Source organism: Rhipicephalus microplus, chromosome X (assembly GCF_043290135.1).
Source record: "Rhipicephalus microplus isolate Deutch F79 chromosome X, USDA_Rmic, whole genome shotgun sequence".
Classification (NCBI taxonomy): domain Eukaryota; kingdom Metazoa; phylum Arthropoda; class Arachnida; order Ixodida; family Ixodidae; genus Rhipicephalus; species Rhipicephalus microplus.
This window is the reverse complement of record NC_134710.1, coordinates 243,128,069-243,153,510: the sequence shown is the minus strand read 5'-3', so window position 1 is coordinate 243,153,510 and position 25,442 is coordinate 243,128,069. Positions and strand designations below refer to the sequence as shown.

Here is a 25,442-nt window from a genome sequence, read left to right as displayed (position 1 = left end):
TAACTCTTTTCCATACCTTGAGCGCGTTTTGTGGAGGATCTCAGCAGTTACCATTTTTTTCGCCCATTCTCTAATTATTGCCCCATGGAACTTTTCTTTTTCTAAAAGCTGCTTGGCGCAGTTGTCTAAATCGACTTTTACTGCAACACCCCCTCCCCCTCCCCACCGTAGTCAATGCTTTACGGTGACGGGGCCCGTCGCTATTGGTGCATCGCTCTAATGACGGGCCCTGTGCGTCATTGTTACGATTTCACTACAGTGATGGGCCCCGTCACCGTAATCACGATTACTCTACGCTGACAGGCCCCCTCACTTTAACGATAGTACTGCGTTGACGGGCCCCATCACCATAGTCACTGTCGATGTTTAAATTTCTATAATTAGTGCCGTTATGAATGTTTGTACGCTTCTGAACTTGTCTTTTGCCATGGTAGAGGAAACACCACGATAGCAAGCAGATACCTCCTTTCTGTAATTTTTCAACAACATTAGACACATTTCTTGAAACACCCTATATATCTCATGCAATTCGCTGTAGATAAAGTTGGAAGTGGGTGCTTCATTTCTTCGTTCGGCTGTCTTTTGTGTCCTTGATGAGCCGTACATTTCACTCTGTCACTGTTCTCCCAACGCTGAAAGGAGCTGCACGGCAGTAGTGCAGCAGAAATCGGGTTCATATGTGCACCTAGTGATACAATACAAGCACTTTTTGCACTCTTGGCCTTGCTTTACATACATGACCACCATTATTATTCTACAAGGCACCGTTTAGTCTGTGAAATAAATGCACTATCTGCACCTGCCTGATATAAATTTACCGTCTGAAATATACCGACTCATGCACTATAAAATTTGTTTATCAAAGATTGTTTCTTGATCACTACAAGGTAATTGACAATAGCTTTTCTGGGGAGGCAATGAAATTAATGAACTGTTTCGAGAAAGTTGCACAATGTTATTCAATTGTACAAAAACAGAAAGATGGCTCATTTCACCGGTTTTGGGGTTTCATAAAGCTGCAAGGTCAGTGCTGAAAGGGCAGATATCCTTTCACTAGACGCTCTGCAATATAGTACAAGGAAGTTGTATACATTACGAAAGCTGAGCACACCAGTGAGAAATACAAGAAGCCTACTGAAAAGATCGAGGGTGAAGCAGTAATTCGTTCGCAATTACCCTGCAAACATACATACTGCTTTTTGTAGAAAAATAAATGCGCGAACACTTAATGCTCCTCAACTGAATATCAGCGACAGCAATACCATATAAATCGCAGGGGGAAACGTTATATAATTACGTAGTTTCGGATCGTTATGGGTTCTTCCATCAAATTGTGGTCTTGACACATAAATCCTCGTAGTTAAATTTTCGTTTTAGCCTAGATCACTTTCGTAAAGACACAATCTGTGCGGCAACACGCAGATAATTCGAACGGGCTAGCTGGTTCTCCCGGGCTGATGTCAATCATATATGCGACCGCTTTATGTAAACGTTGGTAAGCATATAAGTCAAACATGTGCCAGCCCCTCTGAATCAAGAAGGAGATTATGTTTATTGATCAGGTGTCGCCTCCCCTTTGCTTTTACTGTCAAGAGCTTGAAAACATCGATCACTTTTTACTTACTTAATTGCTGACGTTTCACAATTGCTGACGTTTTGGGCCACAGCAACAGAAATGTCTGCAAGGCTGTTTGCGAATTTCTTAGATGTAAGAAGATTTACTTAAATTTATTTCTACCGGCCATAATCTAGTACTTTAGAATTCTTAGTTATTTATTATTTTCAGTTAATAGTTCTGGACTTTTTTATTCGTACTTAGCCTTATGATTGTTCGATTTCCATAATCTCTAGATGACTAATAATTAACTTTCCTTTATCTAAACTTTAAATTCGTTTTTCCCGTTATATTAACCACCAGTTTAATGGCACTCCCCCGTGGTGGGTCCGTGCCAAACGTACAAGCAAGCAAGCAAGCAAGCAAGCAAGCAAGCAAGCAAGCAAGAGGTCGGCTTGCAGAAAGCTGGTTTCTAGCGTGCTACACAGAGATGTGCGTCCTCACAGATATGTGCACGTTGATCCAGTGACGATTCGCGGTTTGATTCGCAGCACAAATGAACACTGGAAACTACAGGCGCCGTGTCCGAGCGATGCAAACCGAAGTCTGCCCTTTCCCTGTTCGAACGGATGCTTTGTGCTGCACGATGGCAATCGTGTGTTGTAACCGAAGGTAGGATTTTATTGTCGTGCGAGTGATTTTCACGTGTGACGTTTGATTTTTGCCCTCTTGCAGCACTAAAGCTTGTCGTGGTCGTAGCTCTCCTCCGGTTCTGATGGTAGGGCACTCGGGGTATATGCATCGAATAATGTGACGTACAGCCAGCCGTCGACGACCATGCTGACGCCAGTCTTGAACGCCAGCTTCCACCCTTTGGCGTTAATACAGCTGTCCACGAAATGCACGCTTGCTTCGTGCGATGTCATTGCTGTCCAGCCTCTTGATCCACCTCTCGCATTGATAGCAATTAGGAAGTCAAGAACGCCGAATTGCGACGAGCACACTCCAATCCCCTAGCTCGCGTCGAATATCCGCAATAACATGCATTGTAGTCTGCGTGCCGATTTAGCCCTGTCCGGCATTATAAGTTGACATCTTCCATCGTCCGGCGCGAGACCTACGGATAAAATGCGGGCTTCTCAAAATATTCCACGATAACTGCAGATGCTGTTGTACTACAGTCGAAGCATTTTTCTGAAGTTCGGGTACACGTACGCTGGCACAATCCGCTCTGCGTATGAAGGACATAGTGTCGATCTTGCCGCATTACCCGGTCCAACAATAGGCTGCTGTGATTCTCCATTACATCATTTTCATCTTCAATCGCGTCGAAAGCAAGCGCGTAGAACATCGCAACGGTCTCGTTTGCGAAGTCTCGAGTTCGCTCGCTGGATTTCGTGCCGACCAGTTGTGCCTTCACGATCTCCGACGACAGCGTACCTCTGGCCAACTGGACTCGCCTTACGCCATCACCTGACGCCGATAAAAGCTCTCGTCGAGTGGTGTCCTGTCCTCGGACTTCTGCGACCGTATCCATCTTTCTTATCTTCTCTTTACTTCCTTTACAGTGTCATGAAATATACTGCCTAGTGTGCTGAGCGCGGACTAGGAGATGGTCTCACAGCTGATGACTGCCGGTGGCACCCGCATGGTGCGCTGCTGAGCGAGTGGGTGCATTTGCGTTCAATCCTTGCGCTCCTCAAGCGCTGCGAAGCCTGTAGGAGGCCGAGCCGCGTGAGGCCAACTATTACTTTTCTGCATTTTCGGAGTGTTTTTTTACATAATGCTTTATTGTATAAGAGCTACTCGATTGCTTTCACTGTACTAGCGCTTTGCAATACCAAATGAAGATCATTTCGTGGCATACATTTCGCCATCCGCTACTGCCCGCAAAAAAAAAAAAAAAAAGATGCAGATCCCACGTAACTTTGGTAATCAATGCTATGCAAGGTGACTCTATGGTAATTTTTATTAAGTGAAAGATTATGAAGTGGCGTTAAATATATGGAAGAAATTGGATAGTCAACACTGGAAGTAGCATTGGCGTTTCACGAACATTTGGCTCTTCTTGCTAAGTATTTCGAAGACCCCAAGTTAAGGGGGCGGTCGTGAGGGCACCCAGACGTAGGCGATTCGATAGATAAATAGATAGATAGATGGGTGGATAGATAGATAGGCAGACAGACAGACAGACGGATAGGTGGACAGGCAGACAGTCGGACGAACGGATTTCATTTATTGGTACCCTCAGGACGGGATGGTCAGACGGACGGACAGACAGACAGACGGTTTGACAGACGAATGGACAGATGGATGGACGGACAGATGGACGGATAGATAGATAGATGCTCATAGTGGTTGCAGTACGCTGTGGGGTCTCGGCGAGGCGAACGCGCGCACCGCCACGCCACGCTCTCGGAGTGAACGGACACAGTTGACACGATCGGTACCAAGCACACCACATACATACATTTATTAACTAATTTAGACGACGATATCGTCCGCCGAATGATACAACAATGTCAATTAACACTAAACCATACAAACAACATAACGCAGGGACGCACTAAACACACAATAACATGATAAAAACACACTAACACACCCAACACACTAGCACATACCCAAGGCGGCGTCGCCAACGCCTGACCTTCCACGTGGGACCCCGGCGCGAAGCCGAGCACCGGGGGACCCACGCGACAGACAACCATTCGCGGCAGCCGCCACGCGCAGAAAAGGCTCGCTCAAAGCTCGCCCGCCACCAAGGCCCGCCTTCCGCCAGGGGCCACCGCCGGCGCTACCACTCTACCAACAGTGGTACTCAAAGCGAACACAACGCCATCTATCGCCTGGCGGTGGTCACCACCAAAATAAAGCCTTGGGGCGAGACACGTGCGCCACGCGGCGCAGACAACTTTACAGTTGTCTGCGCCGCGTGGCGCACGTGTCTTTGCGTGGCCCACAACGCAAAGAAATTATTTTCAAAACCATTGACAGTATAACCACCAGAGTTATTTTTTAAAATGTGCTTTGTTCTTGAGAGCAAGAATTATCACAGAAGAACCTAAAACCTTTACCTCTTAGCCTGCATTCAATCAGGATTCGAGTGAAAACAAAGAATGATAACATGTCAATGTTATCATTCTGACACTCGCCGCATATGATACTCAAAACGTTGTTGGAAAGGGAGTCCGACGTTGACATGGGAGAAAAACTGTGTGGATGAAATTCGGAAGGGTATTTTTGATTTTTTAGATAAATATTAATATTTAAAATTTTGCCTAAACGGCGATTTAATTCCCGACACCGTCCACCCTAATCTGAAAAGATGGTTCGGTGGAGTCGCTCTCAGAATGCTTTTCTCACACGACAGCCTTCGGATTCAGCCTTCTGTCTGCCCTCTTGATCCTACTTTTTCATTCAGGAAACCATGCTGGATCCGTTAGTGCGGGGAACAAGACACCTTTTCCTTGTTCGACAGATAACTTCTTTGACACAGCGGCACAGTAAACGTCCTTTCTTTGCATGGCCGCTTAGCTTTTAACATCTCAGGGTGTTGCAGTGTACATATGGTGCCGTCGTCGAACTTCACAGTAAATCAGATGGCAGCTGTCACGCACAGATTTTAAACGTTGCGCGGCTCCGGCAGCAAGAGAACCAGATGAATTTCGCGCGTTGCTTGTGGCACACGCAGCGCCGCTTGTGGCATCTGAGTGCAGTCATCATATGCGGGCCACCCTCTCTCGTACGGAATGCACGCGCTCAGCACACTAGGCAGTATATTCCTAGACACTGTACTTCCGTCGCTCGCTGTCCCTGCGCCTCCATCTCTTGTTCCTCTCTCTATATATGCCTTTTAATCATTTCCTTTTAATCCCTCCTTACCCCCATTCCTTGTGAGCTACTGTTGAGGTGTCGCACCTGATGCAGGCAGTTACAGGGCTCACTTTTCTCTTCTTTTCCCTTTAAGAACCACATAAGACGCGAAGCCTCTATGTAGCATGACGATAGTTATAGCGCGAGAACAAAAAGACGACACAGAGACAAGAAGGACGCGAAATACTTCTTGTCTCTGTGTCGTCTTTTTGTTCTCGCGCTATAACTATCGTCATGCCATACCAACTAGCCCAAGCTGCCATACCTCTATGTAGCAGATGTAGCAGACGACAGAGCAAGCGCGGCTGTGCTAGCGTAACGATGATGATGACAAGAGTCGGGCAACCGGACTGAGGCAGTCCGGTTGCCCGACTCTTGTTCGAGCATTTAGCCTCTCGTTACGCATAACCATGAAGTTAATATATTAGGTATACGTGCATAGTTGACGTCATTTTTTGTCAGATCAGTTCTCGGGCAGCTCGGGCTTTTGTAAAGCTGCCAAAACAGCAAAAATCGAAGAGGCTTGTTGTATTTTCGGTTTCAGTTCAATGTAAAGCAGCTTCATTTTTAGTGCGTAACTTCCGCTTCCTTTTTCAAGTGCATTCTGGGTTGAATGCCACGTTGTTTTGAGGGCGCATGCGTATTGAACCATTTCCGGCGGTCGGAACGTAACGTCAGCTTCTTGCCACGGGAAGTATGAGTATTTTATAGAAGTAAAAGACGAAGCAGTCGAGCTGCGCTTTAACCATTTTCATGTGAGTACTCAAGCTTTTGTCAGTTACCCATGGTTGATAGGTTTTTAAGCAAACAATTTTCCTTGTATTTCCAACGACGCAGTGCTACTTTGGCCTGTGAGCGACGGGCCAGCTTTCCGGCGTCTTTTTTTTTTAAGGGAAAAAAAGAAAAGGCTTAATCGTGTATTTCAAGTGGAATTTTGCGCATATAAATTAGCGTTGTTTAAACTGGGCACACGTACAACAGGCTGTTTCGAAGGTGTTGCAATCTGTGACAATTAAATCGGACGTCTTCGTGGCATTGACGCGTAAGCGCTGCCGCATCATCGGTAAGCGACATAGTGATGCCGCTTGTTTTCCCATGATAATCTTTCGTTAAATATGTTCCATGGCACGGTAATCACATTTGTTAAGATCGGTACGTAACAGGACCCGAAAAGTTTTTGGCTGTTGGATACAAACAGGTGGTGTGCCGCGGAAAGACGAAGCAGGAAACCTGAGAAGAAATAGGTGATGCCGTATCGTAGCCTTGAATTTGATCGCTCAGGTGATGTTTGTGCAGTCAACCTTCTCATTTTCGTCGTGTCTGCTCTCTTTACTCGTGCTTGTGGCCAGCGCATTGTACTTTGTCTCATATGAACTCTCCCTCTCTCCTTCCCTCCCTGTGATTTGCAGTCAGTGACCTTGTGTCAGCGCGGCAGAGAGTTTACATTCTCTGTCTGGTCATTTACTGCGCTTTATACTTTCTGTCATTGTGAAATGGCTGAAATAGAGCCGCGAAACGAACGGGCGGCTTCTAGTCTCGGTGTTTTAAACTATGGGCTGTGTAACATTTCGTGCGGGCATGTACCGCTTGAGGAAACGCCGCATTTCGTCACAATGTTCTAGCATGATTTGAGATAACAAATGATCGCCATAGTGCGAGGGATATTCGTGCCACTGTTTTTGTTGCGCATATGCCTTTTCTTTTTCTTCGTTAAAAGTTAAACGTGCTGCACATTCTGACAGCAGCACACCCCCCGTGAAGGTGACGAGCGCCTTTCTGAAGCACGACACATTTTTTGCAAGCTTTCGTTGAATAAAGCCAACACTCGCAGGTGTCAGTAATACAAGCCACCTAGAATATTGCTAGATGGATTAACGTGTTGGTAGCTTGCTCGATTATGTCTTTTGTTCAGAAACCTCTGTAATGTTTTTAATGTTCACACTGACCCATAAGTTAGCAAATACCGTGTTAGTGTTGGGAGCTTTTCGAAAAATTGTGTGCATATAGTAAAAGTAGTGTAACTGTTTGATTCTATACAACTTGAGTGCTCGAATTTGAACAAAATCATTTTTTGCTGATGGCAGGCATCAGCTATTTCTTCCCAGGTTTCCTGCTTTGTCTTTCCAGAGCACACCCTTTGCAAACAGTTAGGCGCATTGTTCAGTGATGGCTGCTTATGGTTGAACTGTAATTCAGAGGCTCACAGTGCTCACAGTTATCATTTGTATCTAAAGCTTAAGACTCATTTCAGTGTATGAAATAAGTTAATTTGGCTGGAGTGTATAGTTGTTAATTTCGCTCGAGTATATAGCTGCTGTACATGTTCTTTTGTGGTTAAATGAAGTTAAAACAGCAGTGATTGATCCCTGGTGTTTTAGCTTGTATGACTGTCAAATTTTGGAAGGATGGATTTGGGGAACGTTAGGCTTGTACAATGAATTTTATGCATTTGGGTAAACAGTTGTTGGTTCTATATGTGGCACTGTCTTATGTTATTAGAGGCATTCTTAAAGATGACATGAAGGGGAAGATGGAAACTTAGGATGAAAATGTTTGTAAGTGGAGGTTGATATGCTTGAGTTGACGTTTCGACAACTGGACTTTTTCAATGCTAGAACTGTCACGTTTCGACAAGTGGACTTGTTTTGTTCAAGGCAAGAAGTCACAGTTTTAGCTTTGAAGAAAACAAGTCTACTTGTTGAATCATTGGCTCGAGCAAGCAACCCCTGTTTATGGATTTTTTTCATTATAAGAAAGCCCTCATGCAGCTTTCGCACTTGGCTGTTGAAAACATTTTAATCACGATATTTATATTATTTAAATATGCACCATATGTAGTGCTTGATGCATTATAGTGCAACTGTTTTATTGACAATTAAACCATAATATGAAAGATTGAGCAACAAGAAATGTAGTAGGTTGTAACATTATTTTTGTTAACACATTGCGGGGGTTTCACTTAGAATATTACCGAGAATAAGGAGACATGTAAGTAGTGTTTACAGTATTATGCATTAAAGAGAAGTATGGATAATGGACCTATAGAGAAACCCAGTTTCTGAGTGGGTTGTGTGCAATTGAGATGCTTTCACTTTTTTCATAGCCTTCTTGCATGTCATGTGCCAGTGTCAGTGTGTAGGGAAATTTGGTTTGACCACTTGCTTTTGGGGGGGAGAATAGAACAAATGAAAACTTTACATGGCATTAGCTGAAGGAAAGAAAAGAGGAGGTTGCATCGTGTGTTATAGAAGATTATGGGCAAAACCCTCGTGTAAGAATTCTCATTCTTATTATGCTTTTGTTGTACAGATTGCATCCTTCTTGCCTATAAACAGAATTTAGGCCATGCTTTTGAAGTAGGAGTCTTGGTACGTTGGTGTAATTGGATTTGCTCCGCTCATTTACAGTAGTTAGTAGTTGAAATACCAAGGGCTGTATTCAGAGATGATCACTTTTGGTGACTGACGGGACTTAAGATGCAGCAGATTGAATGATTTGTGACCAGTTACCAGTAACATTGTTGTACTGCCTACATGTTGCTGACCCCGCAGGGGCGCCTGCGCAAGTAGGCGTTTGGTGTGTAGCGACACCACGGACCCGAGCTAACGGGGGAGTTTCTACTCCCTCCCACGCCTAGCCGTGCGTGGCTTTGCCGTGTCCGGGGAAAAGGGGATCCTGGGGGTTGAGCTGACGCTGGGTGATTGGACCTTGAAGGCCCCCCGGCAGAGGCAACACACCCCTTTGGCCCCGGCTTCACGTAGACGGCACCTCTGGGCTGACCCACCCAGGGGAAATCGGCAGTCGCCTTTTCCTATCTCTCTCTCCCTATATCTTCGTCATTTGTTCTCACTTTACATCTTTCCTGTCTTCTCCTCACTTCATTTTACTTCCAATTTTTCCTGGCGGCAAGGGTTAACCTTGTGTGGCTATCCAAACTAGGGTAAACCATATTGGGTTATAGTAACTGCGTACTGCTGGCGTTGCGCAGACATGCCTACATGCTCTGCCACGTCCCCTCGTTGGACTCCGTGGTGGGTGGTAGGCGCTGTTACCGAAAAATACACATTTTCTCATGGGATCCCCGACCCCCTCTTTAACTGATCGTGCTTCGAAAAGGGTACGCACCGATGCAACATTCCTACTTTGGCCCAAAAACAAAGAAACTTTTCCAAAATACCATGTCCTCCACTGCGAACAATCATCTACAAAAGCTAGAGCAATCTCACCCTTCCTTGTAGCCAAGTGCTTGAGGGAGACCATTGGAACCGGTTATAAGGCCACGAAGATGGCAAGTGGAGATCTGCTTCTCGAATTAAAAGACAAGGAACAGTACAATAAACTCTCGCACCTCGTGGCCTTTGGTAACATCCCTGTCTCTGTGAGCGCACACCGTACCATGAATACAGTGAAGGGCGTGGTATCGGATGAAGATTTGATGACACTGAGTGAAGAAGAGCTCTTTGATGGATGGAAGGATCAAGGTGTAATACAAGTCCAGCGCATCAAAATCAGACGTAACAACAATGAAATAGCAACAAAGCACTTGATACTCACCTTCAACTCAACCACTTTACCCGAGACTCTCGAAACTGGCTATGTAAAACTCCATGTCCGACCCTTCATTCCAAACCCGAGGCGTTGTTTTAAATGCCAGCGATTTGGTCATTCATCCCAGAGCTGCCGAGGACAGCTGATGTGTGCTAAGTGTGGCACAACCGGCCACAGTGCTGATGAATGTAGTCAAGACGAGATCCTCTGTGCAAACTGCGAAGGTAGCCACCCCGCATACTCCAGAGCGTGCCCAGCCTGGAAAAGAGAAAAAGAAATAATAACTATAAAAGTTAAGGAAAATATCACATTCAGGGAAGCAAGACAACGAGTCTCGTTATCATTAGCACTAAAAACACCTTTTGCCGAAGTGGTGCAACGAGGGGCGGCACCACAAAGGCCCTTGGCAGTTGCCCGGACCACGCCTAGCGTGCCGAGGCCAATGCCACACGCCCCAGCGGCGGGAGCAGCCAGCTCTGCCCTGCCCACTTTCAGCCTGTCCACACCAGTGACCTCTACAAGCTCTGGCAGCAGCCAGGGCAATCACGAGGCCAAGGGGGCTCCATCAACCCCCAGCTCGGTGGGAACAAAGACTTCGTCGATCGAGGCGAAGTCTAAGCGACGCACAGATCGCTCTTTAGAGCGGGTGTCCAGTGCCTCGCAAGAGGCTATGGACACCAGTTCAAGCCAAACGGCGCAGGAAGCGCCGAAGGAGCGGCGAGCTTCGCTCGACCGCCCCAAACAGGACAGAACGCCGATTATAGGGCCTGACAAAGGCCCTGTAAAATGAGTTAATCCCCGTCTTCTTTGCACACAGCACTTTTTCCCTTTTTTCTTCCACTATGGACAAAATCATACAGTGGAACGTAAGGGGAATACTTAGAAATTTAGATGACGTCCAAGAACTTCTGTGTAAGTTTAACGCGAAAGTGCTATGTGTGCAAGAAACGCACTTAACTCCTAAGCACAAGGACTTCCTACGACAATATATTATTTTCCGAAAAGACCGGGAGGATCCTGTTGTACCTTCTGGCGGTATAGCCATTATAGTCGATCGTAGTATAGCATGCCAGCATTTGAAGCTCCAAACGGCCCTGGAGGCAGTGGCCATTCGAGCTGTACTTTTTAGCAAACTTATTACCATATGTTCTGTGTACATACCACCACATCAACAGCTACACAGACGTGATCTGGAATTACTAATAGATGAACTCCCAGAGCCATTTCTGGTTCTAGGTGATTTTAATGCACACAATGTCCTGTGGGGCGATGCTCACTGTGATGCGCGAGGACGTCTCATTGAGCAGCTCCTTTTCTCTTCTAGTTTATGTCTTTTAAATATGAAGGAGCCTACGTATTTTAGCCTTGCAAGCAACACATACTCCTCCATAGATCTTAGCATTTCATCACCGTCCCTTTTACCTGTTTTTAAATGGAACGTTCTTAAAAACCCTTATGGGAGTGATCACTTCCCAATCATCCTGAGTGCGCCGAACAAAGATCAACTACCCCCGCAGGTTCCTCGATGGAAGATTGAGTCAGCTGATTGGGAAGGGTATAGAACTCTTACACACATGACATGGACAGAGCTGTCTGCCCTGACCATAGACGACGCTGTCACGTATTTTACAGCTTTTATACTTGATGCCGCATCTAAATGTATTGCCAAAACGAGTGGCATGTCTTCTAAACGGCGAGTCCCATGGTGGAACGACGCATGCAGGAAAGCACGGACCACTCAGAACAAAGCATGGGCATTGCTTCGCAATTCCCCTACAGCAGAAAACCTGGAAAATTTCAAGCGGGTCAAATCGCAGGCACGGAGAACGCGTCGACAAGCTAGACGAGAGAGCTGGACAAAGTTTATATCGAGTATCAACTCGTACACAGATGAGGGAAAAGTGTGGAATAAGGTAAAGAAAATTAAGGGCCAACAAACGTATTCTCTTCCACTAGTAAATAGCCTCGGGGAAAGCTTGGAGGATCAAGGCAACTTTCTTGGCACACATTTCGAACACATATCGAGCTCCTCACACTACTCCGAATCATTCAAGAATTACAAGGCACGAATAGAAAAACAAAAGTTAGAAAGAAAATCCCCAAGAAATGAGGCATATAATGCACCATTCTGCTTAGCAGAACTGCGAACAGCACTCATCTGCTGTAATACATCTACCCCAGGTCCTGACAACGTAATGTACGCGATGCTGAAGGAACTACCCTCCGAAACTAAAGAAACCCTCCTCTCTCTTTATAATCACATATGGTTTTCAGGTGTGATCCCCTCCTCCTGGAAGGAGGCTGTTATAATTCCAATTTTGAAGCAGGGAAAGGATCCCTCTACTGTATCAAGTTACAGACCTATAGCGTTAACAAGCTGCTTCTGTAAGCTATTTGAAAAAATGATTAATTGTCGCTTACTCCACTACTTAGAAACAAACAATTTGCTCGACCCATTTCAGTGCGGGTTTCGAGAAAGTAGATCCACCACAGACCACCTTGTTCGTATTGAGGCACAGATCAGAGACGCCTTCGTCCATAAACAATATTTTCTCTCTGTGTTCCTCGATATCGAAAAGGCTTATGATACAACATGGCGTTTTGGAATTCTAAGAGACCTGTCCCACCTTGGTGTGCGCGGAAGAATGTTTCACATAATTGAAAGTTACCTGTCAAACCGAACATTCCGTGTCCGTGTGGGCAGTGTTCTCTCCCGAACATTTGTCCAGGAAACAGGCGTGCCACAAGGTGGTGTACTTAGTTGCACACTTTTTATTATCAAAATGAATTCCTTGCACTTGTCCATCCCCCGCAATATGTTTTATTGTACATATGTCGACGACGTTCAGCTTGGCTTCAAGTCATGCAACTTGGCAATGTGTGAGCGGCAGGTTCAGCTGGGTTTGAACAAGGTCTCCAAATGGGCTGATGAAAACGGATTTCGACTTAACCCACAAAAAAGCACCTGTGTCTTGTTCTCTCGAAAGAGAGGCATGCATTCGGAACCTGACATTGAACTGAACGGTCAACGTCTGTCTGTCAATGCGGAGCATAAATTCCTAGGCTTAATCTTGGACAACAAGTTGACCTTCGTACCGCACATCAAGTATCTAAAAACAAAATGCTTAAAAGCCATGAATGTTATAAAAGTGTTGTCACGTACTACGTGGGGTAGTGACAGGCAATGTCTCATCAACCTGTATAGAAGCCTCATTCGCACCCGCTTAGATTATGGGGCCGTTGTTTATCAGTCTGCGACTCAAAGTGCTTTGAAGATGCTGGACCCCGTGCACCATTTGGGCATTCGCCTTTCTACGGGTGCTTTTCGCACCAGCCCCGTAGAAAGCCTTTATGTTGAGTCAAATGAGTGGTCGCTTCATCTGCAGAGAACTTGCTTGTCCTTTGTATACTTCCTGAAGGTGAAAGCAGACAAGAAGCACCCCTCATACTCTACTATTAATGATCTGTCGAGCTCCATTCTGTTCCAAAACAGGCCTTCAATGAGGCAGCCCTTCTCAGTACGCCTGAAGGGTCTAGCTGAAGAAACTGGAGTGTCACTTGAACACAGTTTAATGGCTCCTGTAGCATACCCGCCACCGTGGCAGTGGCACATTATAGACTGTGATGTGTCGTTCCTAGAAGTTACAAAACATGCGCCTATTGCCCATATCCGAACATACTTCCTGGAACTTCAACACAAATACACACGTCCTGAGTTTTTTACAGATGCCTCTAAGTCCAACTCCTCTGTGTCCTACGCTGTTGTCGGCCCATCCTTCTCGGATGCTGGCCCTCTACATCCAGGCACAAGTATCTTCACAGCGGAAGCTTACGCGATACTTGTGGCAGCTAAACATATCAAACAATTACACATACAAAAAGCAGTAATTTACACAGACTCCCTCAGTGTGGTAACGACTCTGCGCAGTCTTAAAAAACAAAATAACCCTGTCCTCGTCTCACTTTACTCTATTTTATGCACACTCTACACACTCAACCAACGTGTTGTAGTGTGCTGGGTGCCAGGGCACCGTGAGATTCAAGGCAACGTGATGGCGGATCAGCTTGCTGCATCCGCCCACGAAAGCACCGCCATTACACCCACATCAATCCCGGCCCTTGATCTTAAGCCGTCTCTCAAACGAAAACTCAGGGACTACTGGCAGAGCAAGTGGGATACACACACACAAAACAAACTACACGTTATCAAGCCACACCTTGGTCATTGGCTGCCAGTATCAAAATCGCATCATACAGAGGTTATACTAACGAGACTCAGGATAGGGCACATATACACGACACACACATATCTTTTGTCTGGTGGCGACCCACCATTGTGTGACAGATGCGGTGAACCATTGACCGTCCTTCACGTGTTAATCCAGTGTAAACACTTGGAAACTATAAGAAAACAGCATTTTCCATTACCCTACCGACAACATATACCTTTACACCCTGCAATGTTCGTTGGTAGGGAACCGCTTTTTAGTCATAAATCATTGTTAGCGTTTTTAAAAGAAATTCGTAATTTTCATATCATATACCCGGGCATCCTGTAGCTCGACCTCTCCAGGGAGGTTTTTGCTGCGGTGGCTACACAGGAAAGCACTTGCCTCACGGCCCTTGCACGCAAGGGTATGAACCAGTGAGGCACTTGTGCTAATGCCATACATATACACCATCGTTTCTATTATCACCAACTTTTGTTATCTATTCACACCACACACACCTTTCACGGCATGGTCATGATTTTATTACTTGTATGTTTTTACCCGCCTTACCGCGAGGAATTTTATGGCCCTTATACAGCCGCTAATCACAATCATTGTCCACATTCCTTGTCGCATGAACTGGCGCTCTTTGGCCATCAAATGGCCCTTGCGCCAAAAAACACCATATATCATCATCATACATGTTGCTGATGCCTCACTGTTATCCTGACAACAGTGGAGATGGCACACCATTTTTTGGCAGAGCAGCTGAAGTATACCATTTTACAATGTATTGGCTGAAACACACCGATTGGCTACACCAATACAGCTAAGTGTTCAATCAGAGCTGAATTTGCAAATTTGATTTACTTACTATCTTCACAGGCAGGAATATATTATAAAATCATTCATTGGCTTAGTCTTGGACAGAGGGCTCAGCACTGGGTCATTTACTGTTTATGTTGATATTGTTAATCCTGCCAAAGTGACACTGAGCTGTAGAAGTGGTCTGATTTTAACTTAGCAGGTGGTGTCATAGCACTTGGACACGTCATCTGCTGAATGTGTGAAATGTTGCTAGAGGCCTAATTGTTCCAAGCATCATAATTTTAGAACTCCACTCTGGTGTGCTGCGTAATGTAGGTTGGCAAATTAGATGCCAAGCACATAATGCAACATGTTTTTAGGGGTGTTCACTGCTACTCTTGGCTAAGGAGGCTGCATGGCATTGCTGAGAGAAAAGATAAAGCAAAACCACTCGGTCACACTTATGGAAAGGCAGCCGATAGCTACAGCAGCGAAACTTGTTGCCTCAATGCGCTGGGGGAAACTGTATCAGCAGGCTATGTATTTTTTTATTAATGGTGTGTTGATAGTACCGAATAACGCTGGGGTATAAGATTAACGTGGACTTTGGAATAAAAATGTTGTGGCCTGTCTAGTACTTTTCTTTGGCCAGTGTACATGAAAAGTTAAGGGGGAACGTGGCAATGGGAATGGTAAATTTGGTCAAAATGTTAAATTTTTCAATTAGTTTTTTTCTGGAATCGTGAGAACATGTTTTACATCATGATGAAAAGACCAAAATAAGTTGTAGAAATTGAGAAAAAAAGCAGTTTACTGGTAGGCTGTCATTGAAAGCTACAAGAAATTAGGGCTTTAGAATGTGGAATACTGCAGTGTTTTCTTGGCATAGTGCCTCCATATTGGTATCATCATGAGGACAGATTGGAGCTTGAGATAGCCACAAAGCTGAATTTTTCTGATAAAGGATAAAGCCAGCTCTCTTCAGAGTTCTGTATTTTTTTTTTAGCTTCTAGCTTTGACTTTTTTGAGCTCCATTTTCTCAGCTTTCGTTTTTTAGGCAGTTACTGTCAGTCATCTCTGTGCCATTTTGCAATAAACTAAGATATAGCCACTCCGTTTTCTGCTCTTAGATCCTGAGACATTGGTGAGTGCCGTAAAGGTGTCTATTTTGTGTGCACATCATACAGATTTTTATAATTGACTTTTTGTAAAAGTTGTTAGTAAGACAAAATGCCCATGACGTTTCAAAAATTTTTGTATGCCAAATTGAATATTTAAAAAAACATTAATATTATGTCACAGAATAGGCCATTGTGAATATCTTTATACAAATATTTTGATGAACTAATGTCTAATTAATTTTGGGATAATAATGAGAGCATATCAAGTGTTCTAACTCAGACTATATAGATAGCTCAAAACTAATTTCAGTTATCACGTCAGCACAATAAAGGACATCTGCATGCCAAATTTTATCAATTTATCTTCATAAATAAGATAGTTTTCATTGTCATGTCCCCCCTTAAGTCTTCAAAAGTGGTCATCTTGGATTGCATCTGTTCACTTTCTGTCGCATAGGTCTTCTTGCGATGATATTACACAATTTTATGCATCATTAAAAAGGGAAAAATAATGCTGACAGTAAATCTATTATTAAAAGGAAAAAAAGTGGGCTTTGGTTTCTAGAAAATGTCCTTGGTCGGTAAAGTAGGTATTGTTCTTTATTTTTGCAATATGAGTTTGGTTCCTGAAGAGAAAACACACTGTGGACTGATGTTATTCAGTTTTGTGGCAGTTGTGAAAATTGCCTTTTTTATTGTTTTGATTTAGCTATTCTTAGACAACTGACAACTCTCATTTTTGCCTCATGGCTGCTTTATATGAAAATAGCTGGATATTAGCTGGGGCAGTGCTGGTAAATTTTAATGTTTGGTCAAACCTGTAGTGATAGAAATGCAGTACAAAGGTTTATTTTGTCATGTTCATGCAAATTAAAATATAGAGGCACCATATTGTGTACACATCTTGCAAGTAAGCAGTCAACTTTTTTGGATTTGCATACCTGGTTCGAGTGACTTTAGCTATTGTCACCAACAGGAACCATACATGTCATGTTAGTCGTTCCCTCTTATTGCTTTACCACGGTAAAAATATCATGTATTGCTGTGAAGTGTGTAAAAAGCCATCTGTCAGCTCAATAGGAGAAAGCTTTTGATGTCACTTTGTCTTGCCAAATGATGCAACACTTTTGTGGTGCAGTTGTGCCTTTGTGCTGGCCTAAGTAAAAGCTTTGTGTCTAAGTAAAAGTTGGTTTGCATTGTATTGGGTATTGCTCAGTAAGATGAGCCTAATTGAAGGTGACTGCTTTACATTTGTCTTTAGAGTAGTATTTCCTAATAGTGGAGTTTGAAGAAGCTGCACTAAACAAACTCACTCAGTGTTGTGTTTCTGAATGGCTTTTATCCTGCTCCACAACAAATTATTCCCAATCATTATTACTGCTGGATATGACATGCTAACTGATAGGGTTTGGCACCTCTCTTTATCTTTATAAAAAGCACAAGTGACTTACTGTTTTTTTTCTTTTTCTTGCCTTGTGCAGGGTCATGTGTTCAGTAAAGTAAATGTAAAATATCAAGACAGTGTTAGTAATTTCATCAGTGTTTTCAATAGGGCAAGGTTGTAAGACATAGTAAGTGGGGCTCTTAAAGGGGCCCTGCAACACTTTTCTAAGTAGCCATTGGATAATTTTATTAAAGGAGTTTATTGCCTCGCGGAACTACAGTTACAAAAATTCTTAGAATTCATCAAGTGCGAGCGGATTCAGAGATTTGTCACACATTGAATTTTTTTTTCTCCCTTCTCTTGCCTCGACAAGCATACTGCAAGCTAAGCAGGAAGAAATGGCACAGGAAAAAGAAGTTACATCACGTGTGTGTCATGACCTTGGGCCCTTTTCAGTTTTTTGCCTCGAACGTTTGGCTCACTTTCAGTGTGATAACACGTGTGAAGGCACATGAGCCAGCATCCTGCGGCGGCCTCAGTAGCTATACAGCTCGTGGGGTTTAAATCAGTTAATGGCTGTAGATTTGGGTATATGGTATGGTCATTTTGGTATATGGCATAGTTCGTAGAAGGAAGAGGGAACGATTACCAGCTGTCTTTGAAAATTAATTTTGAATTCTAGGCTGCATGCTGCTATAATGTTTGGTTTGCGTGTTCTTGAAGAGCCTTGACTACTGATCGGCAGCGTTTCCTGAGCATGCTGAAAAAGTAATGCAGGAGTCCTTTTAAAGGGAACTCCGGTGAATTTTCGACCATACTAAAATAAGGCCTTATTCAAATAGTATAGACGCTCGTGCAACAACTAGGGGGGTTCATTTTGCCCAGACACTCGTCATAAATTTTAGTTAAGCAATGAACAATGAGTCGGAACAGAAACCGAAATGGGGAGCTGGTGCGTTCTTCATCGTCGATATCGGATGATGACATGTAATCAGTGTCTGATGACATCACGAAATCTGCTACAACTGCCTCAGCTGGCTAAGGTGTTAACATAGCTCACGTGCTTCTTCTAACGTGCGAAAAGCAAGTTGACCTTGTCATCTGATATGAGATTAGGCTGTGCCAGCTTGTCTGAACTTACCAGTGAGAAGTTCAATGATGACTGCATCTATTATCTGAGCACAAAAGCATTGCCTTTTGATTTTGACCCACCAGTGCATGAAGCATCTGACGTGCCCCTAATCGATCTCCTCCTTGCTCAATATTGTGCAAGACATGACATTAACGATAATCAAGAAACTTTATACAGCTGAAAAAAGTGAACTGTGTGCGCGTCGTCGTCGCCTCGAAGAAGAAAGCATGTGCTGCATCTGTCTGCTTGGCAAGACAGAGTTTCGAAGGAGTAGGCATTTATGTCACATACCCTCGGTGGCTCGCATTTACAAGTGTGATTCTAGAATTGGCTACCAATTTTTTAAATTGGTTTGCTAATAAAATAAATGTTATATGGTTTTATAATTTGGCACATATCATGATGGTACCGACGACAGCACATTTTGAAAGTTTTATTGAAATTGGTGAGTAGAGAAAAATCGATGGAGTTCCCCATAAGGAATGTCGACATGCAAAATTTTGCATCTGGCTTTTTAGTTGGCACTAGCAACTTATCACTGCTGGAAATCTTGTGGGCATGAGCATGTGATGATTAATTTTTGAAGACTGTTTAATAGCACCAAGTCGCAGTGTCCGAATCAGAATGCCCAGTGAGGGGGCTACCAGTATGGTTTTCACGTAAACATAGCTGGCTACTTGAGCACACAGAACCTGGTTGATATGAGCACTGCACAGACAACTCTTTTCAGTGAAGGCTGCCTGGGTGCTGCTATAATCTCCTCTGGGATGTTCCATATATGTGTGACTCTCCAAAAACTCTCTGCTGAAGCAAGGACATAAGCCTTTGTACACCCGTGCAAGTATGCCCCCTCTTTTCGTTAACAAGAAGAGAGCGTTAGCAAGGATCATGACAGCCAACTCTAACTCATGACGCAGATAGCAGTTGGCTGTTTACATGAAAACCTCACCTCCGAAATTTTGCGTTGGTACTTCTTTAAAGGAAGGGTTACTAAAGACACACAGATATTACTAGCAGTTTCCAGCTGTATTTTCCCCCTTTTCACATAACACTGACCATACTGAAATTTTTTATGCATTTTTCTTAAGGCAGTATCTAAACAATATGAACCTTAATATGGCTCCCCATGTAATGCGCAGAGTATGGCAATGCCTGGGGGTCAAGGTGCGCCCTATGGACCCGTTCCTTATGGCCGGCCGGGAGCACCTTCTTCTGGGGTCGCAGAAGGGACAAGTCCCCATGCTGTTCCTTATGGGGACAGTGCCCAACACATGGCCAAGGAAGCCCACCAGCTTCGACCTCTGCCTTCAGGGGTTATGACCCATCCTTCGTCAACACAGTCAAAGCCCAATGGGCCAACTGTGAATGGCAGCTGGGCTCATCTGGGTGGGGGATACTCCAATGGACCTGCATCAAAGGTCTCCCCGCACCAACAGCAAGTGCCTTCCTTGAGTCCTGCAGGTAGGCTGCTTTGAATATAAAGGAAAGACCCTGTAAGCGTCCAGCTTCTTCTCGCGTTGAAATTGTTTGTGAACTTGCTTGTAGTGTACGATTAAGGACTGTGATCAGCTGTAATAAAGGCGACTGTGGTTGGAGAGGATTGAGTGGTCAACTAGAGCACATATTAGCTCATTAGGAAAGCATTTTCTTTTGCCACATTGAATTGTAAGAAAATGAAAGGGTTCATTCGTATTGTAAGGGAACTGTGGTTTATTGGCTGTGTATAGTGCCCAAGTGCACATTGTGGGTGTCTCATTTTTGTAATCTTCTCAATTCATTTCGGTAGCTGCTGTGTGGGGCTGCTACTAGGTTTGTTTACAGTTGCTGCTTAATAATAATGTTATCCCTGAGTGGTGAAACTTTGGTCAACACTAACCCTTGTATTCACAAACGTACTTTGAACTTTTTACTTATCAGTAAATTCGCCTTTAAGCCCCGCCGCGGTGGTCTAGTGGCTAAGGTACTCGGCTGCTGACCCGCAGGGCGCGGGTTTGATTCCCGGCTGCGGCGGCTGCATCTGATGGAGGCGGAAATGTTGTAGGCCCGTGTGCTCAGATTTGGGTGCACGTTAAAGAACCCCAGGTGGTCAAAATTTCCGGAGCCCTCCACTACGGCGTCTCTCATAATCATATAGTGGTTTTGGGACGTTAAACCCCACATATCAATCAAATTCACCTTTAATGTGCTTCAAGAACCTACTTTGTACTTATTGCAGAACTTTCCTCATACTTGTGTAAGACTCGGCTAAGGTAGCCAATGACCCACCTTAAGTCTTCCTTAAACAACATGGCATGATACAACTTTGTGCAGTTCATTGATTATGTGGACAGCAATGAAGAAATATTGACAGCACAATGTACGCATACACGACTCGTCACTGCCGCCGTGAGTTCTTAATGATCCGTGGAACCCGGTGGAGACCTACGTCAAGCAGAAATTTGTGCTTCACAAAAAGTGCCGGAAAGAATATGCTTGTTGTGCCGTTTCCTCAAGAAAATATCCACAGTAGTGGATTTGCTGTGCCGCCTCTCATGCAGCGGCTCGCTCATCGTATCGCGCTTGTATGGCGTTGGCACGCTTGCACTTGGGAGTGACAACCTTGCCAATGTCTTGTAGTCGACGGTGTCACGAGTATACAGTCTAATGGACATCTGCTATGATTGCAAAAACACTGTTTCCCGTGCCGGTAAAATTTTATGAAGTGGCGCAAAGACTTTTCTAGTTGTTTGGTCAGGTGTACATGGATGCACGTCATATTGGCTATTGAATTTTATTGCAAGCTGCATCCACACTTTTGTTATTTCTGAAGGCAAATGGCGTTCGTCTTCATGTTTTGAAATATACCTCACAACACTTGTGAATATCCGCCTGTACGTAGACACTCTGTCGATGAAGTTCACTTCAGTTCATCATTCGAAATTCAATATGGCAGTGCAAGAGCCGCTGAATATAATGCAAATCTGTGCTCCTAATGCAGTGCTTTAATAAATACGCAGGCATTCACTGTTTTCATTCACCCTTGTCAGGTGAATTAAAGCAGTGAATGAAACAGTGAAAATAGTGGGAGGGGAAAGGAGGGTGCATGTTTGAAATCTCGCAAAGAAGGGAGGTGGGCGCCTGCTCATGATTTTATGGTGTGCACCTCCTACAGCCGAGCTAGCCATTCCGCCTGCTCTGTCACAACTGCAGCCATTGTCTGCTAGGTGGGCTTGTAAGAGAATAATTACTGGTGGGAAAATGGCCATTCATAGCTGCCCAGAGTTACAGATGTGTACAGAATGCATTGTCCGACACTCTTCCAAGTATTAGCATTATAGTATTACCGTATTTACTCGATTACGCGCACCCGATTTCGACCGCGCAAAAAAAAAAAACGTAAGACATCGATTGCAATGCGCACCCATTTTTCTCGCTGGCCCGCACGATCACACCACTCGAAAAAACGACTCCTTTCGGGAGCGTCTTCCATTTAAATATGAGGCACAAGCGAAGCTTGCGCCCATCTGACGTGTAACAGAGCATTGCCGTCACACTGTAGTTTTATCATGGACCGATGTCGGCATGCGAACTTGCTTCGCCCCCTTCTCGACGGTTGTGGGGCCAGGCATGTCGAAGTAAAGAGGCGTCTGATCGGCATTTCCGATTTGCCCAAGTAGGTAGCCGTTGTTGCGCCGCAAGTTTAGGACGAACCTCTGAAAACTGAAGCTTTTCATCGTACTCCTCCGCAAAACTTTTCGCATATGCATGTTCCCCTTCGGAGGGAAAAGCCTTTCCTCTTTATAAAGTTAGTTAGCCAGCACCTGCTCGCTTTAAACTGGCTCCGCATTAGACCTTTTTCTAAGACTAATTGCATAGCCCGCACTTGCAGCAGTTCTGTCGTCACGGGCCGCTGTGCCGCTCGCTGCTCAAGCACATACTCGCCGAGCAGCTCTTTAATTTGCGGAAACAGACCCCACTGTGGTTCACTGAAGCCTTTGCGTGAAGCTTTGCTGTCGACAATCTTCTGCTTTTGTTTGCGCCGGTCCCGCACGCACGTTTCGGGAACTCCGAACAACCGCGATGCGGCCCGATTTCCGTCCGTTTCTGCACATGCAATGACTTTTCTTTTAAAAGCGGCATCGTGGTGCACTCGAGTTTTTGGAGTCGGCCCTTCCACGCCGTCGATGCTAATGCACTACTAGATGACGAACTCCTCAGCACACGTACGAAGTGCCGCACTTGGGAAACACATAGGCAGAAATGGCCGACGCACCACGCCGACGCACGTAGGGGGCAGCCATTTTGGATTTGCCGATGGCAATAGATTGACCGTAATTTTTTTGTTCGTACTCGATTCTAACGCGCATGAGATTTATGAACTCGCTTAACCGGAAAAAAGGTGCGCGTTAGATTCGAGTAATTACGATACTCACTTGTGTGTTGAAAAACTAGTATGTATAGATTTTGGTTCTATGTGGAGTATCCTTTAGTAAAAATGGAGGTTTTATTTTTAAACAATATGTTGTCTGTGCACAGGAGTACAGGCGTAGTATTTTCCCATGATGCAGGTGTGCCATCAAGCAGAGTAAGCCAGGGTTACCAGCACCCTGGTTCAAGTCCTTTAGTGACACCTACAGCATCTGGTAAGGCTTGGCTCACCATAATTTTGCGGACACTCAACTGGCTTAGATTCGAGGCAAGCTTACTACTGAGTAGACAGTACAAAGAGAAAAAGTGCGATGCAAACTTGCTCCAGCCTGAGGTGTTAGCTATTATTACAAGTAGATTCGGTAGATAGTTCATATTTGGTAGTGACATTTCCACATCATTACGATATTCTATTTCGTCTGTTGTGGTGAATCAGTGGCTATGGTGCTCGCCCGCTCACCCAAAGGTCACAGGTTTGTTCCCTATTCCGGCGGTCGCATTTTGGCGGAGGCAGAATGGTCGAGGCCTGTGTACTGTGTAATGTCGGGCCACGTTTAAAAACACCAAATGAAAGACATTTCTGGAGCCCTTCACTACGGTGTTCCTCATGATCATATCATGGTTTTGGGATGTAAAACCATACCATATTTTCGCACGTATAACCCGCACCAAAAACCCAAAAATTTTAGTGGCAAAGTGGAGGTGCGGATAATACGCGGGGTTTTTTTCTATAGTGCTACTTCACAGCAATGCGTGTTGTGCTGTGAAGCCCCTTAACAGTGTTGCGAAGGCTACGAAGGTGGTTTCCGCAAATTCATGTTGCTCCGCAATAGCACGGCAGCTTGCGGCCGATTTTGGTTTCGCTTGCTTGCATCGTTGAAGCGTTTAGAAAAACATTTGGGGAGAGACAATTCGATTGTTCAGTGTAAAATCTCACTTTCATACCACAAGTATATTTTTTGGACGTTCGCGGCCGCTCAGTGACCCTCCACATGTCCTTACATCATGGACGCCATATTTACTTTTGGAAAGGGCTTGCCGAAAAGGTGGTGCTGTCTAAGAAAGTTTCATAATACTTAAAGTAAGTTCCATAATAAATAAAGCAGTATTTATTCCAGCAAGGCAAATGAGATATTATATTGCCTATAGAGATATTATCAGTAAATAATGTACTACTTTTGACGCTGTAGCAGGCATGCATTTCGGTTGTGTTGTTTCCTGGGTGCTGTTACAGTGTACTAGAAGGGGTAGTGCTGTCAAGTTGTCGCCGAGTGTGAGCGCTCTTTACCTCGCTGATACCGCTAGTTCTCCACATCTCGACCCGTTCGCCGAGCCTAAGTCGATGTGTTCTGTCACCATGAGTAGCGTACGGCGGCAGGCCTTCACGGCACAGCAAAAGCTCAAGATCATCGCCTTCGCTGAGGAATTCGGAAATCGCGAAGCGGGAAGACGGCACGATGTAGACGAGTCCTGCGTGCGACTGTGGAGAAAGAAGAAAGAGAGCCTACAAGCCGCGCACCGCGACCGTAGGTCATTTCGTGGCCCCAAGACCGGTGCCTACCCTGAGCTGGAGGCGGAGCTAGTAAAGTTCATCAAAGATGTGAGAAGCAGGGGTCACGCCGTATCGACCGAGATGGCCCAAGTGGAAGCGCGGCGACTTTCGAGGGAGCTAGGCCTACCTCACGAGTTCCGTGCGAGCCGCGGATGGCTGCACCGCTTTATGAAGCGGCAAGGGCTCTCAATGAGACGGCGGACTACAATATGTGATCGCTTGCCGGCTTCTTATGAGGAGAAGCTGCTCAAGTACCAGAGATATGTAATTGGCCTGCGAAAGCTGCACAATTACATTTTCTCGCAAATCGGCAATGCGGATGAAACTCCTGTTTATTTTGAAATGCCGTTGGACACAACGATTGAGAAGACGGGCAGCAGTTCGGTGAGCGTGCTGACCGGCAGGAACACGAAACTGCGCATCACAGCCTTGCTTTGTGCCCTCGCCGATGGCACGCAACTGCGACCGTACGTCATCTTGAAAAGGAAAACTCTACCAAAGGTTCATTTGCCTGCCGGTGTGGTGGTGCGCGCACACGAGAACGCATGGATGAACAGTGACTTGTTCGTAGACTGGATCAAGACGATATGGGAGAAGAGGCCCGGTGCGATGGTCGCAAAGAGGTCCATGCTCATTCTTGACTCGTTCCGCGGCCACACAACTGAGGAAGGGAAAGACCGCCTTTCACGCAACGACACCGACTTAGTTGTTATACCCGGTAGAATGACGTCAATGTTGCAGCCTCTAGATGTGTCGCTTAACAAGCCCTTCAAAGCGCATGTCAAGCGCTATTACGCCGAGTGGATGGCCGAAGGCTGCTACGACTTGACGCCGACAAGATGAGTCCGA

At 45.0% G+C, this 25,442-nt stretch overlaps 1 protein-coding gene across 5 annotated transcripts in view; it reads left to right on the top strand.

The window, feature by feature from the left end:
* The first annotated feature begins 6,047 nt into the window (after positions 1-6,047).
* The window catches only part of Sec24AB (Protein transport protein Sec24AB), a 168,037-nt gene continuing 148,642 nt past the window's right edge, over positions 6,048-25,442 (top strand). For 2 of the 5 annotated variants that reach the window (XM_075878874.1, XM_075878871.1), the window contains exons 1-3: positions 6,048-6,186; positions 19,774-20,095; positions 23,182-23,256. In XM_075878874.1, the coding sequence (XP_075734989.1) occupies positions 19,777-20,095; positions 23,182-23,256 (394 nt within the window). In that variant the 5' untranslated portion in view covers positions 6,048-6,186; positions 19,774-19,776. Of the gene's footprint in view, positions 6,187-6,472; positions 6,495-19,773; positions 20,096-23,181; positions 23,257-25,442 lie in introns of those variants that run through there. The other 3 variants (XM_075878875.1, XM_075878873.1, XM_075878872.1) reach the window with 2 other exon arrangements.